At 51.3% G+C, this 24,774-nt stretch overlaps 2 protein-coding genes across 7 annotated transcripts; one reads left to right on the top strand and one right to left on the bottom strand.

Moving 5' to 3' along the window:
* Positions 1-2,217: 2,217 nt before the first annotated feature.
* Positions 2,218-4,837, top strand: LOC122383824 (trypsin-1-like). The gene is made up of 4 exons (XM_043370614.1): positions 2,218-2,508; positions 2,716-2,954; positions 3,407-3,623; positions 3,923-4,837. The coding sequence occupies exons 1-4, from the start codon at positions 2,460-2,462 to the stop codon at positions 4,309-4,311; spliced, it is 894 nt and encodes a 297-aa protein (XP_043226549.1). The 5' UTR covers positions 2,218-2,459; the 3' UTR covers positions 4,312-4,837.
* Positions 4,838-5,579: 742 nt separating this feature from the next.
* On the bottom strand, positions 5,580-24,609 carry LOC122383823 (N6-adenosine-methyltransferase subunit METTL3-like). 6 transcript variants are annotated; one of them, XM_043370606.1, is made up of 12 exons: positions 24,561-24,609; positions 22,701-22,854; positions 21,426-21,533; positions 20,974-21,187; positions 20,591-20,750; positions 20,088-20,214; positions 13,957-14,134; positions 13,537-13,706; positions 10,232-10,376; positions 9,077-9,212; positions 8,057-8,247; positions 5,580-6,377 (listed from the first exon to the last, which is right to left on the bottom strand). In XM_043370606.1, exons 2-12 carry the CDS (start codon positions 22,825-22,827, stop codon positions 6,269-6,271), a joined length of 1,665 nt encoding a protein of 554 aa, XP_043226541.1. In that variant the 5' UTR covers positions 22,828-22,854; positions 24,561-24,609; the 3' UTR covers positions 5,580-6,268. The 6 variants fall into 6 exon arrangements, with proteins under 6 accessions (XP_043226541.1, XP_043226544.1, XP_043226546.1 ...); XM_043370609.1 differs by having other exon boundaries at positions 24,580-24,609; XM_043370611.1 differs by having other exon boundaries at positions 24,519-24,601.
* Positions 24,610-24,774: the final 165 nt, after the last annotated feature.

Raw genomic sequence — 24,774 nt, 5'->3', positions numbered from 1 at the left:
GTGTACGTAAAGAGTTATGCTAGTAAAATTTGACAATTTTTACATTTTTTGGTGATTTTGAATTTATTTTATCTTGAATTAATTTTTTAAAATGTAATTTGTGAAAAATGGGTACCCTTCGATTTTGCTCAAATTTAGATATTGTGTTCCACTACACGTAAGGCACACGTGCTGAGAAAATTAGAATGGGCCAACGATAACTTTGGATGTTATAGCAACAAGAAGTGCAGCGTTCACGCGCAGTGGAAGGGAGCGGATTTCGCCAACCCCACCTGTTTTTCGCTAATAACTCACACCATAATTATTATATTAATGTCAAACTTTCAGTATCTGTCCAGAATCGAATTGCAAATCCTCCCGTGCACGAAATAGGTAAATCGGTCCACAACTTGTCTAGTAATAGCGGTGTAAAGTCAAACATTCCTGCCGGAGCGGCTCGGCGGCCGGCGCCGGCCGTTGCCGCCTGAATGGTAGACTGTGCCGGCGCGGGACGGTTCCATCTTTGCACCGCGCTTCTTACCGCTGATTATGATGGATTCGTGTCAAATTTTGTGTGAAGACCTAAAAATGCACAGGCAATCTAATGTTCAAATAAATACGAAAATCAACTGGTAAAATTAAATTATTAGGGTGCAAACACAATATGTGACTATGACGTTTCCCGCGTCGGCCGATCCCCGCCTCTGCCGGCGACATCTTACTCTTAGCAAGCCACTAACTGCCAAATTTATGGTAAGATTAACTAGAGATTCTCATAACACTACAAATGTCGTATAAAGGAAGAAATAGGAAAATCGGCCAGTATCTCTTAGAGCTATGGGCGTATAAACGCAAAATAGTCACAAAAGCAAATTTGATCACGTTTAACCTCATTTGATCTTGAATATATTGATCTAGGGCCATGAAATTGACACACGATAAAGTTCCCCACCGCCCCACGTACAATTCAAATTCATTTTTTATACCTTTTTTGGCTAAACCGGGCCTTTCTCCCCTAGCGCTGGGAGAGTCAGGCGTATTTTCTTTTTGCAACCAAAGAGAGGCGCTGCCCGGAGAATGCCCAATTTCATCATTAAAAACTGGCTTACGATGACCAGCTATCTTCGTGGCTTAGTAGTTAGTGTGCCGAGTGTACCCACCTCGAAATCTAAAGGTCGCTGGCTCGCAGCGGGTCAGCCTGAAGTGTTTAACACGCATTTGTTTTTTAAGTAGCATCTGGCCAGCCGGCAACTGTCGTGAGGGCTAATGTTCGTATCTAGGTAGCATTTGGCCAGTCGGCAACTGCCATGAGGGCTGTATATATTTACCCGTGTTAGATTAGGTCAGGTAACGTCAGGTCAGGTTAGGTTTGCTTTGGTTTGGGGTAGAAAGAAGCATCTCCAGGCAGCGCCTCTACTTGGTTGCTAAAACGAAACACGCGAGTGCCAGACATTACGAAGTCCAAAAGACAGTTACGTAGACGTCGGCCCATTCTGGATTTTTTATATGATGTAGCTGATGTATAGGAGAATAAAATATGTAAAAATCAGCAAAATCGAAGGGTACCCATTTTTCAGAAAATCAAAATTTATTTTTTGAATTTTAATTAAGTTCACTAATTAGTTAATTACGTCAATATTGCTATCCTCAAATTAAAGCCTGACCTATTCCCTCCATTTCACACTTTGTCGCGTGGTGATATGTCTATAACTTCAATAGTTATGACGCTTTAAAGATGATAATGTGCCTTGCCTGAGTCAATGTTTGATGACGTGTATCTCGGAAACGTGACGTCATGTCTTGACAAAAATATGTCTCCTTTCTTTTCAGATATAGATTAGTATTTTCACAAAGTTTCGCAAAAATCGGAGGAGGTGAGGTTCAAAATGATCATTTTTTGTCCCACTTGACGTGGAATGCCCCCAGAGTAGAGAGCACACATGGGAGCCGAGGTGAAAATAAGGCGCGTTTATCGACAATGGATGGATAGAATCGATTAGGTTCGAACGGAGCAGTCAATCAAACTACACGATATCGGGGACATTCACGAAGTCCGCCAAGATGAACCTGCCCCATCTCTGAAAAAGAAGAAAATGCGTGTAAAAGCGACACATGAAGACCGCCCTGCCCCACCGGCATCCTGCGTGTGCCGGCGATAGCGGGGGAGCGCCCCGCTCCCCGCGACCCGGGTCACGTGCTCGACGGAATGACCTCACCGACGCGACCGGCCCGATAACCGTCGGAGCAAACACCCTCGCGGGAATCCAGCCGCCTGTTGAGATAACAAACTGTGACCACATAGGAGGCCGCCGACACACGGGCCACTTCATTCGTGCGTGAGACCTCGAGCAGAAAGGGTCGCTCCCCAGTCTCGAACGTCCCTCGGTGCATTCATAAGGACGAGGTCGCTTGGAGAGGAAACTTGGCGAGGGGACAGAAGGGTTGGAGTAGTTTGATTTACTTGGCTTCATCACAAGTGCATGGCCAACCGGGCTCTTCGGGTAGCAATAGCTACATCGATCTTCACAGGTATGTCAGTCACATCCACTTAGCGGTGGAGCATCACTGATCACATCAACTTTTTTCCTGATAATAGCGTGCGACTGCACATGTTTTGTAGTGGTCTATGCTGCCATCCAGAAAACCGCGAGACTGACCATGCGGTACACCGTCAATCGATTCCCACCGATTCCTACGTACCTCTATCCCGTGCTGACCGTCTCTCTCCCCCGACAGTGTGCTGGAGCCTGCCGTTCCAGCGGCCGCGCGGCTCCGGCTCCGGCTCCGGCTCCGGCTCCGGCTCCGGTCAGCGCTCGGCCATCAAGGCGCAGGCGGCGGCGGCCGGCGAGTTCCCCTGGCAGGCACAGCTGCTGAAGCGCGGTTCACACGTGTGCGGCGCCGTGATCGTCAGCGACCGGTGGCTACTGACGGCCGCCCACTGCCTGTCCGGCCTTGAGCAGCTCGACGCCTACCAGGTGAGACAGAGTTCAGAGCGAGCCGTGCGGAGGTCCCGGCTCCCGGAGACGAGCGGAGATCACAGCCTCTGGAGCTGGGCGCGACGAGCAGTCATCCAGTAGATGACTTAATACATCAGAAGGCTTTTGCTGCTCCTGTTACATCTGTGAATTCGGTTAAATATTGCCAGTCGCCGGCAGTTTGGGTTGTTCGGCATCCGAACAAAACATTGTCAGTTTCATTCATTAATTCGATGACTAATTTCATTCATTCGATAAATTATTTCATTCACGCGATAAAATAATTCATTCGTTCACCCAAAAATTCCATTCACTCGCGGCTAACTGACAAATCTAGTCAAAACGGCTAAAAAACGACATAAGCACGTAAAAGCTCACAGCAGTTCCCGGTGACCCCACTGTCGCCGTTCCGTGAGACCCCGCCCGTCTGACGCCGCCCCCTCCCTCACCAGGTGGTGCTGGGCGAACATGACGTCTCCGTGGAGGAGGGCACCGAGCAGCGCCGGAACGTGGCAGAGGTGGTACTCTACAGCGGACGGTTCGGCCGCAGCCGCGGCCCGCAGGCGTCCCTCCAGAGCGACATCGCGCTGCTGAAGCTGGACCGGCCGGCCATCTTCACCGAGTTCATTCAGCCGATCGAACTGCCCGAGACCGGCGACGACTTCACTGGTGAGTCGCCGTGACTAGCCTGGGGGTACTGTAGAGTGTGGAGTGAACCGATGTAGCAGAAGTTGCATGACATTTCTGAATATACCCCGATCAGTGTGAGACACACATGTATTACCAAATACATTAGTATGTGAATTAGCAATCATTTTAAACTTGGGTGTCCACACGAAAAGAATATAATTATCAATTAACAAAACTATTATCGCCATCACCTCACCAAGTTGCTGTTAATTTCTAACGTCTCTGGCCGGGCGCTTTCCCTGCCGCCGCGACTGACCGCACCTCCCGTCCCTCGGCAGGTTCTCTGGGCACGGTGGCCGGCTGGGGCGCCTCTGACGCCACCGTCAACGGGCCCATCTTCCCGCGCGTGCTGCACAAGGTCGACATGCGCGTGCTCAGCGACGACCAGTGCCTGCTCGAGCTGTCCTTCTTCAACTTCGCTCGGCGCGCCATGCTGTGCGCGGTGCCACCGGGCGCCAGCCGGCTGTGCTGGGGTGACTCGGGCGGCGCGCTGGCCGTGCGCCGTGCCGACGGGAGACCAGTGCTGGCCGCCGTCACCTCGTGGGGGGTCGACTGCGGCCTCAGCAGCACGCCAGCCGTGTTCGTCGACGTACCCTACCACGTCAACTGGGTGCGTGACGTCATCGGCGAGACGCTGCTGGACGAGCTGATGTACCAGCGGCTCTGAATGGGCCATCCCTCGGGCTAACTCCCTCAGGAACGCGATGTCGAGGGACAGGACCAGGTAACAGTAAAGACGGCGTGGCAGAACGGCCCATGACGAGGAAGACGAACGGACACTGCCGCTGGATGACCACGAGTCGCCTCCCCCGGGACCACACGCAGAGAAACCGTCCCCTATCGGCTCTCCGCGGCCGGTCCCCGCGGGGGAGGCGACACAACGAGGATCTCGCTCACCGCTTATCTGATCGACTGGCGTGTCGCTATTTATTGCTATTTAACTAACGAATGGATGCGTGGGTGTGCCCGAGGCGGCTGCGTCACGGCGTTATGACGTCACACCCGGACGTGGCTGGCCCACATTCCGGGCCGCTGTAAATGACGTCATATCACTGTCTGTGTTTTATATAAGCTTGCTGGTCAAGGATTGGAATCTTCAGACCAAATACCTTGGCCTCGCGAGTCTCAATGTGTTTTTGTACTTCCAGCTTTACACTTGTTCCTATCTTTTCCAATAAAAACTATGAACTTTTTCTGAAGTTTGGGAAAGTACGCGGAACGTTTCTCTATACCAGATGACAAAAGCAGGATCCCAGCATGATAAGTGATCTAGTCAGAGAGAACTTCGATCAAGGAAGGAGGGGGGGGGGGGGGGCGTAATTTCCTACCACGCATTACAACTTCGTAAATGTTCATATGGTTGCTAAATTCGAATTCAGCTCCAAAAACTGGCCTAGAAACATGTAAAACACGAAAAAGTGAACCGAGGTCATCAAAAGTCAATGACCTGACCTTCAGGTGATCTTGACACCCACCCTAATGCATGGGGGCAACATCATATCACATGTTTGAACGCTTTTAACCACGGAAAGACTGCAAAAGCGCGGCTAATGCGAGCCGACATACGCCGAATCGCGATTCCGGCCAAACATGGTCTCGAAAAGTAGGTCACAGGTCAAAGGTCATTTGGGTCAGGATCATGAAATTTTCAGGGCAGATGTAAAATTGATCAACTCGAGGGTACTGAAAGTTTCGTCGCGATCGGCCGCTTTCTACGGGAGTTATTCGGGAAAGACCGAGGGGGTCCGTTCGACCCCTCCCCCCTATACGGGCGAGGGTTAATCGTTCTTGAAAAATCCCTCTCGGTAAGAAAACGCCGTATGCCACTAAAACCAGTCTGAATCAATGCAACAATAACCTTGTCGATTATAAGAATGTTAACGCTGAGAACACCTGACCACCAGCAACATGATACATATCGCGCAAAATCGAAAAGATCGATAATCGGATGTATTTTGGGAATGAGTGAGATGCACAAGACATGCTACATATTCTACCCGAAGCTGGTCTGTTGCCAACCTATTGTCTGGCAGAAATGACAGCTACACTTGATGTTGACACTTCATATTTGTCACAATAAATACAAATACAATGGTAAAAAGCGGACGTGCGTGTCCTGAGGCGGCAAGAAATAGCTTTGCCGGGCAGATCGCCGCAAGACGAGCTCACAAGACAACATGTGACGTGCACATTACCCATGGATGATCAGTGAGGCCCACCGGGCCGGTCCCTCAGTGAACTGCCTGAGGTCACTCCCTTCCCTGGCGGGAAGTTCGGTCACCGACCGAGCGTCGGTCAGGGAGCCAGTTCAGCCCTGTCCCTCCCCGGGCGGAGGCCAGTTCAGCCCTCTCCCTCCCCGGGCGGGGAGCCAGTTCAGCCCTCTCCCTCTCCGGGCGGGGAGCCATTTCAGCCCCCTCCCTCCCCGGGCGGGGAGCCAGTTCAGCCCTCTTCCTCCCCGGGCCGGGAGTTGGACCACCGACCGTCATATCACGGGGTCCGGTCACAGCCTGCCAGCTGCCACAGGGAACGGCCCACCTCGGAAGATCGGTCCACGGCCCACCTCAGGAGATCGGTCCACAGTACTCATCAGGGGACCATCACAGCGCCACCGCCGGCGGCCGCGGTCAGGGCGGCGGCTTCAGGCAGTCGCCGTCCGGGTAGCGTTTCTTGAAGCGCTCCACGATCTCGGGGTCGCTGAGGTTGACCCCGTCCAGCTGGTTGCCGAGTGTGATCCTGCCGCAGACAGACACACACACTGACGTCATGGCGGGCGCGGTCCCAACTCCCGGCGGCGGGACAGGGCCGCGGCTCGGCGCGACTTCCGAGGGACGAGCTCACCGCGCACGGCCTAACGTAGTGGGCGGTTATAGCGGCACTCGTGGCACACATCCGGCACGGCACGCCGCCGCCGTAAATCACAGGGGACAGATAGCGCGTCCATTCAAACGGACAAACGGAGCGAATCGACAGCATACACTTACAGGGTGTCCCAAAAGTAAGGTCATGATTTAAAACTTGACCTGATAACTTGACTTAAAACTGATATCTCGAGAAGTAAGAGTCTGAATCACTTCCAATTTTAACACGTGCAAGGTACATCCATAAAATTATTTTCTTGCATGCTTAAAACATTTTTGATCATAAATACATCGAGCAGTAGGCATAAAACTGAGAAGGTCGAAATTCAACTCTTAGAGAGGGTCCGTCATTAAAACAAAGGGTAAATACCGCCCAGTTTTCGGCCCTAAGCAGACCCTATCAGCTCGCCCTATCTCTGAACTCATGCATAGTTTCGCCTCAACCGGTAAAACGTCAGAAAAAGGTATAATGTACGCACAGGGCATGTATACTTAGCCACCTGTGCTTCGAGGTCCTGAGGACGACAGCGGGAATCGGGTGAAAATAAATCAAGAGAGGTGGCCGAGAGTCCTCCCAGTGGTTCTTCCGCTCGTCGCAACGCATTTGTGCCGACACCATCAACCAGCAGTGGTTTCAGCAGGATGGAGACTATGCTTGCACCGTCCTGATGATCATGCATTGTCTCCGAGAGTGGATGTGAGATCGCGTAATTTTCAGTCAGGGCAACGCCATTGAATGGCCTCCGCGGTCACCTGACGTTATTCCTTCATATTTTTATTCTCTGGGTACACAACGGAAAGGTTGTCTCTTAGGACAACCCAACGAGCCGGGAAGAACTAAAGGATAATCCCTCCGAGCAAACATAAGCGGCATCTCGCCGGAGAATCGCTCCAGAATAGTGGAGGAAGTAAAACGCAGTCTATTCGTGCACGCGGCCCGAAATGGTAGCCATGCAGAAAAGCAGCAAATGTGGGGCTACGAGCCAATGTATTGACTCATATGTATATCAGAATAAAATTTTATAAAATGCTCTTTCATATGATGTCCTATTTATTTCTATCCATCGCGTATTTTTGGCGGTGTGGCCAAAACAAATGATGACCTTACTTTTGGGACACCCTGTATATGAAATAGTTCCTTTAACCACCATCATCTAGTTCATCAAATACATACATTGGACAATTGACAAATGCGTTTAACCACAAAGTATCCACTTATAAAAACGACTGATTTTCCTATCTTATACTATCACCAGATAAATAAAATTGTCACATTTTTTTATTTTCACACGTTACAGCACGAAATTTAAGTGGGTGTACGTATAGCACACGGTCAGTGACAGAATCGACGGAAGTCATGGGGCCACGATCAGTCGGTCGACAGGACGCGTTTCTGGGTGAACGAACACTCACCAGTTGGGCTGGGCATCGTGGGACAGTGGAAGGTCAGCGAAGGGCAGTCGTACTGGGCGTTGTGCGGCACTCACCAGTTGGGCTGGGCGTTGTGGCGTTGTGGGGCACTTACCAGTTGGTCTGGGCGTTATGGACACTCACCAGTTGGGCTGGGCGTTGTGCGGCCGGCCGAACAGCTCCAGTTTGCGGGTGCCCGGGCTGAGCCGCTCGATGATGCCGTAGATCTCGTCCGGTTTGTGCGATGTGGCGCGCACCTCTGCCACCAGGACGTCGGCGTCCAGGCCGCGGTTCAGGAACTGGGGCTCGCCCTTCATACCGACCAGGCAGTGCTCCTGGGGCACGTCACGGGGAGGTCAGTGGCCGAGATAACGGCGGGTGAACGGGAGCCTGGGGTGGGCAGCTGTGACGCAGAAGGAGTGACAAAACACTAGGAACTGTGCCACTTCATATCCATCAGCTGCCGAGCTGCTACAGACATACGGTAAAAAGGGATCTTTTCACCAATTAATTGAACGAATGAACCCTGATGAGCATTGCATTATCGTTGAGCATTATCGAGGCAACACAATGATACTTGTACCTAATAATATGGACGCTTTTACAGCACAATCTAACATTTGGATGACAAGGAAAATAGCGAATGATAGGCACAAAGCGGCTATTTACTTTCCACTCGACGCTTCAGATTAAAGTAAAGCACATGACAGTTTTATTTGTGTTGATAAGAACTAATCGAACATGAGAATGTAAAACGAAAGAGGACAAAAAATGCCTCCGAGCTGATGTAACAACTACGACTTATTTAGTACGGCCATAAGTCAACACTCAACAGGTCGTCGCAGCTGAGACCGTTTGTATTCAGACAGGGGAGGTGCGCCCACCCATAAGTTATTGGGATCAGCCTCAATTGGCTCCTTATCGGCGGCAAGATCTATTGGGGGCGGAAAACCCAACAGGATAATATGAATATCAAATTAAAGAGCGTCCGATAAACAATGACCGATTACACAAGCGTTTTAGAAGTGCCCACTCACCGCTACTGCACGTGACAGAGCACACCACTCGGTTGTGCCGTCATAAAAACACCGAGGACAACACGATTCTCACGGAGTCAATAACAACCGATGACAAAGCACGGCTTTGAGTGGCGATGGCGCCTACCTTTCCGTGGTTGAGCCAGTGACCGGTACGTCCGGTGCGGATAATACGCTGCAGCTGGTTACTCTTCACCCAGATCAGCTCATCGACCCGCTCGTATCCCCACAGGGTCAGACACTCCCTGCCCAGCTCCATGGCTCTGGAGGGAGGATAGAACATAGCGTCAGAGACTCCCGTGTGTGTGTGTGTGTGTGGGGGGGGGGGGTAAGTATCACAGCTGAGGGGATAGAATACTGTTCCAGATGAGAAAGTGAGCCGGGGTGCCAGCAGATAGCAGCCGGGAAACTAAACACGTGATGTTACATGGTCTCCCTTCATGAACTGTTAGCAGGCGGAATGCTTATTTCGAAACGTTCGTTACCTCTAATTAGCCGTTCTGAATCTAGAGCCCACTAAGTCATATCATTCTTCTAAAACTGTGTCCCAACGTAGACAACAGAATGGACATTCAAGTCAGCAGGCAACAATCAAAGGCAGGTCAATACTGATAACGTCAAGCTAAGGGGGGAATACCTGTTGCGCAAACGAACTGGCCACGAAAAATAAAACTTATCGACATCCCACTGATTTACTTATTGCCCAAGAAAAATACAAAATCAGGAGCAAGAGCAAGGGCGATAAAGTAAGTGAGTAAATCAGTGAAGGATTGACTGAGTGACTGCGTGAGTGAGTGAGTGAGTGAGTGAGTGAGTGAGTGAGTGAGTGAGTGAGTGAGTGTGTGTGAGAGAGAGAGAGAGAGAGAGAGAGAGAGAGAGAGAGAGAGAGAGAGAGAGAGAGAGAGAGAGAGAGAGAGAGAGAGAGAGAGAGAGAGAGAGAGAGAGAGAGAGAGAGAGAGAGAGAGAGAGAGAGAGAGAGAGAGAGAGAAGAGAGAAGAGAGAAGAGAGAAGAGAGAAGAGAGAAGAGAGAAGAGAGAAGAGAGAAGAGAGAAGAGAGAAGAGAGAAGAGCGAAGAGAGAAGAGAGAAGAGAGAAGAGAGAAGAGAGAAGAGAGAAGAGAGAAGAGAGAAGAGAGAAGAGAGAAGAGAGAAGAGAGAGAAGAGAGAAGAGAGAAGAGAGAAGAGAGAAGAGAGAAGAGAGAAGAGAGAAGAGAGAAGAGAGAAGAGAGAAGAGAGAAGAGAGAAGAGAGAAGAGAGATCGCTCTCTCCGGCGCGCGTGCTGACCTGCCGGTGACCCAGAGGAAGATCAGTCCCGAGGTCTGCAGTGACGGGATGTCCAGGTTTCGCATCTCGTCGTCGGCCATGGTGCCGTACGGCAGCTCCATGTGAATGTCCCACGGAGGGTCGGCCATGATCACCGCGCACTCGCCTGCAGACGCGGACATACGGGCGGAGGGTGAGGGCTGGGGTACTTACCCGGTGGCATAATGGCTGTGCGAGGGTGAGGGAACTCAGTACGCTCGGACTACGCGGGTCATCCGCTCCGCGCTTCTTACATAACACAATTCACGCAGACTCCATTCGAATAGCGGAGGAGACATACAGGGTGATTCATAGCCATGTGACCTATTTAGTTGAACTCTCTTTAGAAGAATATTGCATATTTCCGCGTGAAATTTCACGTGCTAGTAGAAAATTTTATGAAGTTTTGTTCTATCTTGGTCTGGTCTGTGTGTATCTATATGGCCTTGTGTGTATCGCTTAGGATGTACACAGCGCAGCAAAAAGTAAAAATGTGTAATTTGTATACAGTATACAATTTGTATATAATTTGTATAATTTGTACAGTCCGTCAAGCAAACACAAAGATGTTTCTGCACGCCTAAGGGCTTGCACCCAAGGGAAACTCCAAAGAAGATATCAATTCATAGAATCGTTAATCAATTCAAAGCAGAGGGCAAGGTTCAGTGCTAAACGCGGCACAAAAAAAAAAAATAGTAAGCGAACCCCGGAAAGTTGATTTCAAAGAGCGCTGAGGTCAGGTGGGCGCCACACTGGTGCCGGAGCTCAACGCCGTGCAATTCTTCCTCTGGGGCTATGCAAAGTCCGAGGTCTATGATGAGAGTCCCCAGGATATTCTGGGGCTGAAGGATGCCATTGGAAGCTGCTTTGGTTCTATTTCCTTAGAAATGTTGTGCGTCTGCGCCATCGCCAACTTTAGGCTCTCATGGCGCTGGAGTGCATCTGTCGCCGAGGTGGCCATTTTGAGCATCTTGTCTAAAAGAAGTGTGAGAGTCGAAGGAAAAGTATTTGTGACTGATGCTATACATGGATCAAAACTTCAGATTTGGCTGTTTAATATGCTACCTGGCAATGACATGTAACACGAATGCATTTCCTGTAGTTTTCATTTATTTTCGGTCACACAGCTATGAATCACCCTGTACATTGACCCCTGGCTAGTCTGACGGGGAGGTCACATATCCTCGGTCTGGGGGGGGGGGGGGGGACGAGCAGACAGGTGTGGGACAGACTTCCGGTCAAGACGGGGGCAGACGGCGGCGGCGCCCCCCAGACGCCGGTGACGGCAGATAACACCGCCCCGGCGGCACCGCCCGACGGACAGACGCCCCTGAACATTCCGCACGGCGCCGGATGGCAATGTGCGTGTGGGCGGGGGCGCCAGTCATTTCCGCCGCGGAAGGAATGGTGACAGAAGGCGCCACTGTGCAAACAGTGGCGGCACACGCCGGCAATAAAACGCCGTGGACACAGACGGGTTTCGTAGGAATCAGCTATTGCTGAACAGAGCGGAAGTGCCATCGGTTACGCTTAACCGAACATATCGGATACGATTGAAGGGTGTGCTTTGCAAAATGGAACGGAATCAGGGTGTCGATTTACCCTGACAAAGTTGATTCATCCTCCCCTCCAAAAAAGGCCCATATTGTCTTAGACACATAAGATTTGCGAGTCTTTGGATGAACTTTTGAAACATTGCTAAAACTAAAATGCTATGTATGACATTCCTTCATCTAAAATATGACGTAAAAGACTTCCAAGTTTCATCTGATCCATATGGGTTATCATGGATACCAATATGAACGCTGAACCGTAAACAAAAGGGCTGTGCTAAATACGCTGATGCACAACAGTGTTCTTCGCGGTGCTTTACCGCACGGATTGTTCAGAGATAGGGCGTGATTATGGTTGTATAACAGTGCTCAACGCTCCCAAGCTTGCACACGATCCATATATGGGTGTCGTGTGCACAAGAATATCTCGACAGGGAACAGCTACTGGTGGGGGAGGGGAGGGGATAACAAGCGCCCTTGTTGGTTTGGTGATAAGCTCACAGACGGCACTTATACTGAGTGTTGCCCACTCCCACCCTAAGGGGAGGGACATCGCACCATGCACACATAAGTGGGGCTTTCCGTCCCCACTTCAAACGGCAGACATTTCTGCGATAGGCACAGGCACTCAACGCATGTTTGACCACCTAATTAACGGCAACAAGGCAGCGCGAACACTGTCATAAGACAATCACTGAAAATATGCAATCAAATTATCGGCGACCATACACTGGTGGATAATATGCGTCGAACTTCACCTCAAGTACACGGAGGCTGTCGTTTATCCGCAGACAGTTGGAATAACAGAAATACAAAAGCCACAAAACAAATTACGCAACACACCCCGGTCCCTGGTAGTGCGCGCATGTCCTGGTTGTGAGGGATAAGGCACGTTTGATGCCTCTCGAAAAAGGTAAGTCCGTACCTATGTACCTACTGCCTTCCCAATCATGTTAAATGGGATGCTCAAAGTAACTATTGTTTTACAACTAATTATTCTTGTTTTCAATGGACAAAAAAGTGAAATTCAATCAGCGATTGTTGCAGTTAGACCGGGTGCTGCCGTCGCAGCAAAACAGTGACGAGTTCCAGTGGCGAACAGGACTTCACACAGACACGGTTCGTTCTCTGACGGCGACAATCTCGGAGGAGGGCGCTGCCGCTGACGTAACAAGGGCTCAGGTAGGACAGGGCAGAGGGAGAAGGCACGTCCGCCCCTGATCCCGTCACAAGGCGGCCCTCAGTTGGTAATAAAGCCGGCACCAGTGACCAAAGTCCCTCCGGTCATTGCGTCACCGTGGGCGTGGAGTCTGCAGTCGGCCCATTCACAGCTCATTAACTGGCCACCGTGCAGCGAACCCTGCCCCATGCACACATAAGCGGCAGTTCGGTCCCTGGAGGTCGTAAATTGACTACCGTGCGGTGAACCGTGCCCCTCGTTCACCGGAGGTCATATCGTAACTAACGGCATCTGTGTCGGGGAGTCAGATCAGAGGTGCCGGCCCAGCGGCAGTTCCTCGAGCCGCACTGGGGCGACGGCCACCCACCGCTAGACGAATTCGCCGCCGGATGAACCCCGCTAACAGTCACACGTGTCCCACCCACTGCCAGACTACCCTTCCCCAGTCAGACAGCCCGCCGAACGTTACACATACCTACCCGCCCACCGACACCGACACCCAAGTACCGCAATCTGTCCAGCACAACTCCTGGCAGCACTGGTCCTTCACTCACCTATCACAGACATGTCGAAGAAGCGCAGGTCGCACTGGATCCACTGCGGCGGGAAGAGGACGGTGCGGTCCAGCTCCGCCGGCAGCGGCACCGTGACGCCAGCGTCGGACGCGTCGCCGCCGCCGCCCGACCGGTTCAACCCCGAGTAGTCCACCTCGTAGTGCACGTACCTAACGGGCGAGACGGGGACGTTAAGGCCAATGGTACAGAGGGGAGGACTTGGTGCATAGAAAAACTGACATGGATTGCTGTTACGCTGTATTAAGAATGCGAGAAAAGGTGTTACCGTATAGAGAGCAAATTACGTGTCAAAGAAACTTAAACAGAACAGAAAATTACGCGAGACATGCTCAGCTGAGTAGCCATTCTATCAAATCCCGAGTTCAAATTCTATATCTCCCGCCCAGGTCCGGGCCTTACTTGCAGGTGTCCATGTGGAAGCACGTGTTGAGGAAGGAGCAGTCGCCCAGCGACTCGTCAGTGTGCTTCTGCAGGATTTTGCGGAAGTGCAACTTGCCGCAGGGGTTGGCGTTCTCCTTGTTGGACCTGTCGCACTCCTCCCGCGTGCCGTGACGGCAGTACTCCTGTACCTGGGCACCTGTCAGAAGCGGACAGGGTACAGAGCGCGTGTTACATCAACAGACACGGCGCACCATTTTATAAACCTGCCGGAGTGCCGGACAGGTTACCAAGCACGCTACGGCAACAGTTCAACACACATACAAAAAGCCGTCCCTTAGATGGCATTTCTGATCAGAACCTTTTTGGAATCCCCGTTCGAGTCTGCGTTCGACACCCCAGCGAGTTAGTACTACACTGGGTGGGATACAGTGGCGGCGGAATAGGGGGTGCAGGGGGTGCAGCTGCACCCCCATCGAAAAACATGGGGGTGCAAACATATCTTTTTGCACCCCCAAAATCCGTACAAGGGGCCCGTCGCACCATCCAATGCAATTTTCTCCTGAAAACCAGTGATCGGGAAACGAACACTGATGTGGAATCATCCGGGATGTCCAATTATGATCAGGAGCGCCCCATGCTAGTCTTTGGGGCCCCCACACCGGCTAGAAGTGTCCCGAGAGCGTTTGGTGCTCCACGCGGCATCTGAGGGCCGCCCCCACGACGGCCTCAGAGGGCCCATTTATGACGATCTCTGAGGGATCCCACCTGAGGACTTTGTCCCCTGGGGCCCTACAACGGTCACTAAGGGCCCTCATGACGACCGCTGAGGGTCCCACAGAGACTCCAGGGCCCCAAGGAGACTCCAGAGGCCACGCTGGCCTCTGAGGGCCCCTATGACGGCCTCTGAGGGCCCTTACGATGAACTCTGAGGGCTCTCACAACGAACTCTGTCCCCTGAGGCCCTATAACGACAACTAAGGGCCCTCATGACGACCGCTGAGGGTCCCACAGGACTCCAGGGGCCCACTGGCCTCTGAGGGCCTCTACGACGGTCTCTGAGAGCCCTCGTGACGGCCCTAGACCCAACTCAAGTCTGAGAGCCCATTTGGCTTCAGACGGCCCAGCGACGGCCTCTGAGGGCCCCAACACAACCAGGCTGCAGGAGCTATGCTGGCATCTGAGGGCTCTGCAACAATCTATTGAGAACCGTAACAAAGATGGCCTCTAGCGGTCTTACCAAGGCCTCTGAGAGCCCTGCAAAGGTATCTGAGGGCCCATGAAGACCCTCAATATGGCCAAGGACCCTCATGACGACCTCTGATGACCCTCTCGAAGGCTTCTAAGGGCCCTCACAACAACTTCTGAGGACCCCAGGACGGTCCCTGACGGGCTGGGCCCTGACGACGACCTCTCTGGGCCCTCACGATGGTCTCTAAGACCCAACGCAAGCTCCAAAGGCCCACACTGGCGTCTAAGGGCCCCACGACGGCCTCTGAGGGCCTCGACGCAGGCAGGCTCCAGGGGCCATGCTGACCTCTGAGGGCCCTCTTGACGGCTTCGAGGGCCTAACGAAGGCTTCAAGGGCCAGCGCTGGCCTCTGAAGAACCTTACGACGGCGTCGGAGGGTCTCAACTCAACGCAGGCAGGTGCCAGGAGACATGCTGGGCTCTGAGGGTCCCGCAGAGTTCAGATTCAGAGGATCCAACGACCTTTGTGGACCTTACGAAATACGAAGGTCTCCGAGAGCTCACGCAGGCTCCTGGAATTCCACACTGATTCTCAGGCCCCATGTCGGCTTGTTGAGGCACTTTATCTGCTCTTGGTGCCCCGTCGCCGGCCTCTGAGAGTCTCAATGTCGGAACTTATGGGGCCATGGGCCCTACACCGGCTTTTATGGCCCTTACATCGACTCTTGGGACTCATGACCCATGAAATGTGGGTCTAAGCATCTTCTAAGAATCCCCATGCTGGTTCTAGTAGCCGCCAGCCGAATATTAGGGCTCACACGCGAGCTCCTGGGACCCCATGCATACCCCAGGGGTCTACCTGCCTCTAAGACCCCACACATACTTTTGGGGCTCAAACGCTTGCCCCTGAAGACCCCACTGAGACCCCTTTCCTCTATTCAGTCTTCCATACCGGCTCTTTAGGCTAAACATCGGCTCCTGTGGCCTCCATCCCGGCTTTGGAGGGCCTCCATACAAGCTTTTTGGGGGTCCGATGCCGGTTTCTGAGAGCCCTTAAAGACTTTCGAGCCTATACTGCCTTCTGAAACCTTTCAGCAACTTTCAAGTGACCGACCCTGATCGGAGGGCTCATTCAATCTGGGGAGTCATGTATGTAGATCTCTGGAGGAGTCTCTATGTGGTCGGTTTCCAAGGGGCTTCTAAACACGGTCTTCTTGGAACGGTCTCGTAGGGCCCTCAATGGTCCACTGCGGATCCAGAAAAGTGGTTTGAGACGCTGCGGGTGGTGGCTAGACTACAGGGTGGACCAAAAAGGATGGAAACATTTTGAACTCGCATAAAATGTGTTATTGCATGCAGGTGACTGAAAATGATACCAAACGAGAGTACATTTCGTGGAAATTCATAATGACATCTCTCTCATCTGCTTTCTCTCGTTTTCAGTCTCCCACAGCAAATGTTCGAAGAGGCCACTTTTGCGAGACAGGCAAAGAGCGGCCCGCCTGGCTGCTGACGCGATAGCCCGATGACACATGTCCGCTTGTTTGGCTCGTACAGCCTTGGTGATCACTCTCTTCAGGTAACAGATGCCTTTAGAACCTTCCTTGTAAACCTGGCCTTGAGATGACCCCACAGGAAAAAATCCATCGGGGTCAGGTCAGGTGATCAGACAGGCCAGTTCCGACAGGCACTGCGGGATATCAGCCGGTCACCAAAGTGGTTCTCGCTCCACTTGAGCGTTGTTTCGCGATGTGAGGAGGCGCACCGTCTGGCTGGAATCACATGAGGTCCATGAGACTGCCATACTTCGTTTGGGCTCACTTCAACAACTTCTTTAGCGTCGCTTGGTAGCGCTTTTGGTCGTCAGCCACGGTGTTGTCGCTCCCATCCTCGAGCCGAAGTGGAACTGGCCTGTCTGTCTTTTCATCTGACCTATGGATTCCTTTCCTGTGGAGTCATCTCAAGGGTCAGGTCTACAAGGAAGGTTATGTAGGCCTCTGTTATCTGAAGAGAGTGACCACCAAGGCTGTGCGAGTCATACCAGAGGACATGTGTCATCGGGCTATCGCGTCAGCCGGCAGGCGGGCCGCTCTTTGCCTGTCTCGCAAAGATGGCCTCTTCGAACATTTGCTGTGAGAGAAGGAAAACGAGAGAAAGCAGATGAGAGAGATGTCATTATGAATTTCCACGAAATGTTCTCTCGTTTGGTATCATTTTCAGTCACCTGCATGCAATAACACATACTTTATGCGAGTTCAAAATGTTTCCATCCTTTTTGGTCCACCCTGTAAAAGATTAGCCGATACAAAACTAGCTGCAGTTGCTTCTTTATGCTTTCATTCTTTGAGACAGGTAGGTACACTGCAATTTCAAACCTTTTACAGAACTTTTGTGTATGGGGATAGTTTTCCAAAATCTTCGTTTTTCATAAGTCAATAATAATCACTAAAAAAACTGAAGGGGGCCCAAAACTTCCAGAGGGGCCCCTTGAGAAAACTTTGCACCCCCATCCAAAATTACCTTCCGCCGCCACTGGTGGGATACTGGGATAGGGGACATAGCAGAGTAATACAAGCGTCAAAACACCGCTATAGCGGTGTCGGACTTGCTTTGCCTAAACTGCCCCATCCACTAACGAGCCTACGACAGCGTCGAAAAAACAAACAAACAAAAGACGCCATTCATGACGGCAAGTTGATAAACTGGTCACAAGCCCGCAGTGGTAGTGCCTATCTAGTGCGCCGTGGCTATCAACAAAGTACGCAATAGCATCGGATGGATCAAGGAAATATTGGCGAAGAGCGAAGAACGGCTTTGTAAAATTGGAAAGTTACGCTGTTATAATTTAGTGGTGTCTGGCGGAATGGGCTAAGGTATCATCCTCATTTTTTTATAGATCAGTCAGCAATCCAAGGAAGAAAAACGCACACTTGAAAAAAAAATTGCGAAAAAGGGTGAGAGAAGACGTTGCATTGCTGAAGAGACACTAAGCTGCAAATTGCCCCGCAGTATCACAGACTGATGCAGCGATAACAAGAAACCGGCGTCATTCCCTCTTGGGTTCCTGAGGACCCTCTCCCTCCCGGCGCCAGCGACCACCGCAGCTCATGGGGCGTTTGAGTGACGGTGTGCGCTCTGCGAGGAAGCCATTCCCTCTGAGGTGCGGCTGTCCACCGAACCCCGGCCGGTCGGCGGCCCAGGAGACGGACTGACGGCGGTAGAGGGCCGGTTGCGCGGGTTGCATCACGCCGTGGGCGTTGTAACTGCTGTATGACGGCGGTAGGGCGGTCACCACGTCTGACGACCAACGGTCTTCTGATCTGCGGTAACGCGGTAACGAGCATCTGGCACTTGCAAGATGAACACGGGAAGGCCGGCTACTCTCTTGCCTCCTTCCGCGACTAGAGCAATGTATGGTTCAACACTGATGCAAGGCTCGTAGATTGTCTGTGCACGTCAGCAAAGCAAACACCACATATAATAGACTGTGACGCGGACCGCGTCACCCCACCGACCATAGCCCTTCCTAGTGCAGGGGGCGGCGGCTACATTTAGACCGACTGACGTAACCCTGAGGTGCATGGAGTCAGGAGTGAAGTATGTACGTTATGTGGGCCATACCATATGACGACCATATGAAACTCATCTAAGAACGATGGTATACCAACAGCGTCCCGTCTCGCTAAGAAGATAGACAACGGCGAACGCGATTCCAGCTAGTCTATGAATAGCCCGCTAATGTCTCGCGTATGGCATGGTATTACCCCAACAAGTGGCCACGATTGGGCAATGTCTGACTCAGAATTGACTGGGTCACGGCATGCGTAAATAGTTATCGTTACAAGATAACTAAGTTTGGCACTTCAATGTCATGTCACCCATGAGTGCAGGTGACCTAGTGGGGCCGAAATACCCGGACACACTGCGCAATATGAACGGAGTGGCTGCACTTGGCGTACTTCAGGGCAGTAGTCAGCCAACCGCGCCGTTCTAATGCCAACGCATCACAGCAATCAATGCTCCGACGTGGGGAAAGAGTATGAATGCTTATCCTTAATGTGTCGAAATTTCAAAAACGAAATTAAATTCCGAAGGCCCTGTATCGCTGAGGATGGCAAAATGGCCAGTGGCCAGCGAGGGTTAAATAAATTATTACGGGCGAAAAAAAATATTACGGGGCGAGCGAAGCCAGCAAAGTCTTTCGTTACGGAGCGAGCGAAGCGAGCGTAGTCTTTCGCAGGTTAACGGAAATTTCTGAGTATGAGCGGCCGGCCGTGGTCACGTTTTTGCGAAGCTTATATCTCCGCAACCACTTGACCGATTTACATGCAGTAATTTTTGCATCGTAGCTTCATTCCTTCTTCCAAGTATTGGACTAGTCCCGATGCATGTGGGTGATCCCTTATGCACGTGTCACGTGCAAAACGAAGAGGTGTCAGTTTTGTAACAATTGCAATATGTCGGTAACTACTAGACCGATTGCGCTGAAAGTTGGCATGTAGGTAGGCACCCACTAGGCAATGCATATCCATGTGCCACAGTTGGGGTGCTGCTGCACGTGCGCACGTGCAGGGGTCTATTCCAGATCTCGAGAACGGCTGAACCAATTGCGCTGAAATTTGGTACATGGTTAGGGACCGGTTAGTAGGGTGCGATGCTAAGTCAGTTGGGACCCATTTTGCCCGTGCGCACGTGCAGGGTGCCGCTTCCAGATCTCGAGAACGGCTGGGCCGCTTGCGCTCAAACTTGGCACATCGCTAGAGGCCGGTTAGTAAAGTGCCGTGCACAAGCTAGTTGGAGGTGTCCCCTCGCAACTTCGCACGTGCAAGGTCCACCCTCTCGTTCGCTCCGTTGGTCGCCCCAAAAGGCGTTTTACTGGTGACTATGCGCTAAAGATGCTATATGCGGTAGTAGCGGGCTTCGACCGTCCGTTATGTAACGTTGCGAATGTCGAGTACTCACCCCCCTGTGAGCGGAAGCGCTCAGCCGTGGAGCGCTCCTTGACGGTGGGCTTACAGAGTAGGTCCAGAATCTCCTCCCCCATCTTCTTATTCTCCTTCTCTCGCGCCGAGGGGAGCGCCAGCAAATTCTGAAAGAAATGTCACCGTTGTATTGACTGCACGGATGTATTATTTTTGTGTAATACCGGAGGCTGTTTGTCAGGGTAATTAATGGCGCTGACAGAGGGTGTTGAGGGCGCAGGAATACATGAAGTTCTAGATTTATTTGCGAGAGGCATGGTAACTGTCTGTTTGTCTGCTCTTTTGACACACTAAATCAAAGCCTCTGGACACTGAAAGCTAAACATTTTTTTGTCGGGTAACGTGACAGCTACAATGGCCGTAGCCCGTAACGGTCCTTGTCAGAATAAAACGAGCTATTTACCGGACTGACATCTGCCTGCCATCTAGCGGCCATTCCCACAGTACAGCTGCTGCGCTGGTCCGCCGGGCGGCGCCACTCACCATGATGTCATCCGGCCGCGGCGCCTCGGCGGCGGGGGGCGGCGGCGGCTCGTCGGTGGTCGGGGCGCCGCCCTCCCCGGCCACCACCTGCAGCCGCACGTGCTCCACAGAGGAGACTTCCAGCACGCGGTCACCGCCCTCGCGGCTCACCTCCTGCACGCTGCGGACAGCCCGGTGGGAGAGCAGCGCGGTCAACACAGCGGAATCAGGATCAGTACGTCAAATCGACGGGCAAAGGCCACCATATTGCGCAAAGTTCATAAACAGACAGACATCAAACACTAACAAGCGTGAACACTGATGTCATCATCACTCATCTGACGATAAAAAGACGGAGTCCGCGCCGGCGACACAACGGTCCGGGCCTGTCGGGCCACACGCACCTGATGAGGTCCTGGGCGGCCAGTTTCTGCAGCACGTTGTTGACGCTGCGCTGGGTGACGGTGCCGGACAGCCGGGGTGCGAGGTCGGCGGCCAGCTGGCGTCCGTCGGTGGGTAGTTCGTGCAGGCCGGCCAGCAGTCGGACCAGCTGCCGCTCCACGTCAGCCGGGTCGGCCTCCGCCTCCGGCCGGTGGCCGTCAGAGATCGGCGGCGCCGCTGCCGCCGGGAACGGAGCGTCACACACGCTGGACAAATTTACTGTGCATGTGATGCTAGGAAGCTGATTTTTTTTTTGCTACTGAGAAACACTTCAATAAAGATGGAAACAATACCGTGAAGATGTGATAAAAGTCTAACATCAATAGATGGCAGCAAAGAGCATACTTCCATGAGACTCACTAACAATGAACATATACTTTTCAGCACCTATAAAATGACAGATTTCATTCCTTACGTGACACTGCCTCGGCTGCGGCGCTGCCAGGACTGATTGTGACCAAAGGTGACACAGTCAGTGCTGGCCCGGCAGTACGAGCCACCTTGGCTGGAGTCTGCAGAGCATCTGGGAGGGGTACGACATTTGGTGACACAATGTTCACACACAACAAAGATAAAAGTGATGTGAAAAACACCCACTCAATGACACTAGACACATTACCAAAAAGTATATTGACTATTGTGTAGCTAGCACAAATAGCACACAGATCAGATGTAAATTTTATTATTAAAATATGCAATAGCTTTAAACTACAAACACCAAAAGATAACAATGGACACAAATGACACTTAACCCACGCCCGTATTGGTGTTTTTCCAGTCGGGGACGCATAAGGGGGGGGGGGGGGCAACGGACCCCCCTTGCCGTTTCACCCCTGATCGAGCTGGAGCTTCGAGGAAAGAAAACGAGCGTGTTGCCCGTGACGAAAGGAAGCCGATGATACCCAATTTTAAGGTCCTAGGTCATTGGTTGACCTTCCAGGTCAGGTAAATACTAAATGACCCAAAAGTCGGGAAAATCGAGACCTGTTAGAAAGTCGTTATGTGTGGCTACTATGGAGTTTTTCGAGATGCTGATCACGAATATCATGTTAGTTTTGATCACAGATGATGTCTTCATGCATTTAGGCCAGGTCAAGTCAGGTCAGGTCGGGTCAGGTCAGGTCAAGTCATCCAGTTGGGGTCCTGCCGGGTATTCGTAATAGGTGTCGACCGCCTCTGACAGCTTCGTAACATGTCACGAAGGCACCAAAACAACTTTGTAAATGTTCATATGGTTTCTAAATTCGAAATTAGCTCCAAAACTGGCCTAGAAACATGTAAAACTCGAAAAAGTGAGCCAAGGTCATCAAAGGTCAATGGCCTGACCTGAGCTTCAGGTGACCTTGACACCAACCCTAATGCATGGGGGCAACATCGTATCACATGTTTGAACGCTGGAAACCACGAAAAGGCTGCAAAAGCGCGGCTAATGCGAGCCGACATACGCCGAATCGCGATTCCGGCCAAACATGGTCTCGAGTAGGTCACAGGTCAAAGGTCATTTGGGTCAGAGTCATGACATTTTCAGAGTAGGCGTAAAATTGATCAACTCGAGGGTACTGAAAGATTTGTCGCGATCGGCCGCTTTTCACGCGAGTTACTCACGAAAAACCGAGGGGGGGGGGTCCGTTCGACCCCCCCCCCGCCCTATACGGGCGAGGGTTAAGTCACCAATAAACACAGGACTTACCTTTGGTACCAGCAGTACCAGTAGCACTGAGGATGTCCTCTCTTTCTCTTTTCCTTTGAGCAAGCTTTTCCCTCAGTGAAAGCCTCTTGTTTTTTATCTGCTGTAGCTCATCCCATGCATCTGCCATGGCTAGCCTATGCTCAGACTAGGTGCACTGCAATCCAACAAGACAAATCTTGTTAATGTTCAACTGGAGGCAAAATAACACACTGAAAAAAAATGATGCAATGCTATGGTCAGGAGCATTTTTGAATGACTGCTGGATAGATGCATTTGATGACCTCAAGTATGCAGTCTGCGCATTAATTTATATCACTGTGGGAAAAAGCAGCTACAGGCTCTGCACTGAGCCCTGCTGAACGCAACAGGATAGCTCGCCTCCCTCCATCGCTGATCGCCGCAGGATAGTCCATGAGGCTCTGTGATTAACATAGGCGGCAGAGCGGAGGGGGGGGGGGGGCACCAGGGCACGGTGCCCCCTTGATTCTGCCATTTTAACATTAGCCTTATGGGCATTGCATGGAAAGCGTCGCACCAAAAGTGTGCGGGCCCCCCTTAACCCGGCAGTTGCTGGGGTATTTCGCCACCCACCGTTTGCTGGGGGGGGGGGGGGGGGGGCGTTAAACGCCCCCAGCCGATAACTCGAGAACCAATAGGCGCAGCGAAACGCACGAGGCGGCAAACGAAAGAGCGCGACGAGACGCTTCAGATGAGTACTTTAAAGTTGAGTTTTGAGGTCACAGGTCGGGTCAAGGTCAGGTCAAACACCTGAAATCGGCCTTTCAGTAGCATGGACTTCAGGACTTCGCAATGGGCGCCTCTCGTCATAAACTCTGTCAAAATGGTGCACAATCCATCGTATAGGGCCTACAAGAGTGTCAGCTCCATGTAGGGGTCAGTCAAGCATAGGTCAGGGTCAAGGTCAGGTCAACCGGGTAGGCACATATCCCCGAAAATCAAAACTGATATTCGCAGCCCGTGACACATGTTTTATGGGTAATTTGGGGCGTAGAACACGATGGTGACATTCATTTTATCATATGTATACGTGTTTTGCTAAAAAAGTTTAATTTAAGAAATGCATGTAACATAGTCGTGAAGTAGTCACGAGAAATTGTCAAGATTCAGTTCAAGATTTTGGAAAATGCGGAATGATAATCAATAATCGAAGATAGCCATTTGATTGTTCATGGTATTGGCAGTCTAATGGCGTTTACGGCATGTCTGTATGTCTATTCTGTGATTTTATATGATTTTTTGAACATACGCCGTTTTTGGTCGAAAATTCAAAAATCATGACGTCACTAAAACCTCGATATTTCAAAATTTTTCCGACCGATTTTTTGAAACTTTGTCAATAAACTTCAATCAATTCCCTACAGGTACCCAAAATTTGGCGCGCCTGCGGCGCGCCGTTTTTATGCTATGGCCCGGTGAAAAAAGTAGGGGTGTTTAACGCCCCCCCCAGCAACTCGCGGGTTAATTGAAGGTGTTCTGCCGCTACTAGTGATCAATGACCCTGTCTGCTGTCAAGTGTTGCTAGTCAGTTAGATAATTGAGTACCTACATGAAGATGCGTGTTTGCCGGACTAGAAAAAAAAAATCCATAAACTTCGAGGATGCCTCAGGGCTCGGGACTCTCATGAGAATCATTAAGTGCTGATTGTGATGCGCAAAAATTCATTTAAGTGATTTTGCGGCGAAATTTTGCCATGGTTTCCGCGCCGCCGAATGTTAAACCTTATTTCTTGAAAGTGTCTTCAACTGATAAAAACCTTACCAAGATGCTAAATCAAATAGTCAAATGAAATAACCAACTTGCGCTTAATAATCCTGTAAAAATATGTAATAAACATTCACCACCGCTCCCCCCGCAACCGGTGAATCACGCCGGTTTTGTCACAAAATTAAGGCACCGAAAAAGCGTTCTGTTACCATACGATCGTCTGCAAAATCATACTGATGACGTATCTAGATGTTATGCAAGGGAATGCTCTCCCATATCATTTCTCTTTGGAAAATACATGCACCAGCAGTATATAAAATAAGGAAAATATTTTAGAAGGCTGATAGT

This window comes from Amphibalanus amphitrite, unplaced genomic scaffold (genome assembly GCF_019059575.1).
Source record: "Amphibalanus amphitrite isolate SeventyFive unplaced genomic scaffold, NRLGWU_Aamphi_draft 000174F_arrow, whole genome shotgun sequence".
NCBI classification, from domain to species: Eukaryota; Metazoa; Arthropoda; class Thecostraca; order Balanomorpha; family Balanidae; genus Amphibalanus; species Amphibalanus amphitrite.
Note: the sequence above shows the minus strand (reverse complement) of the source record. Positions and strands in the feature narration are given on the sequence as shown.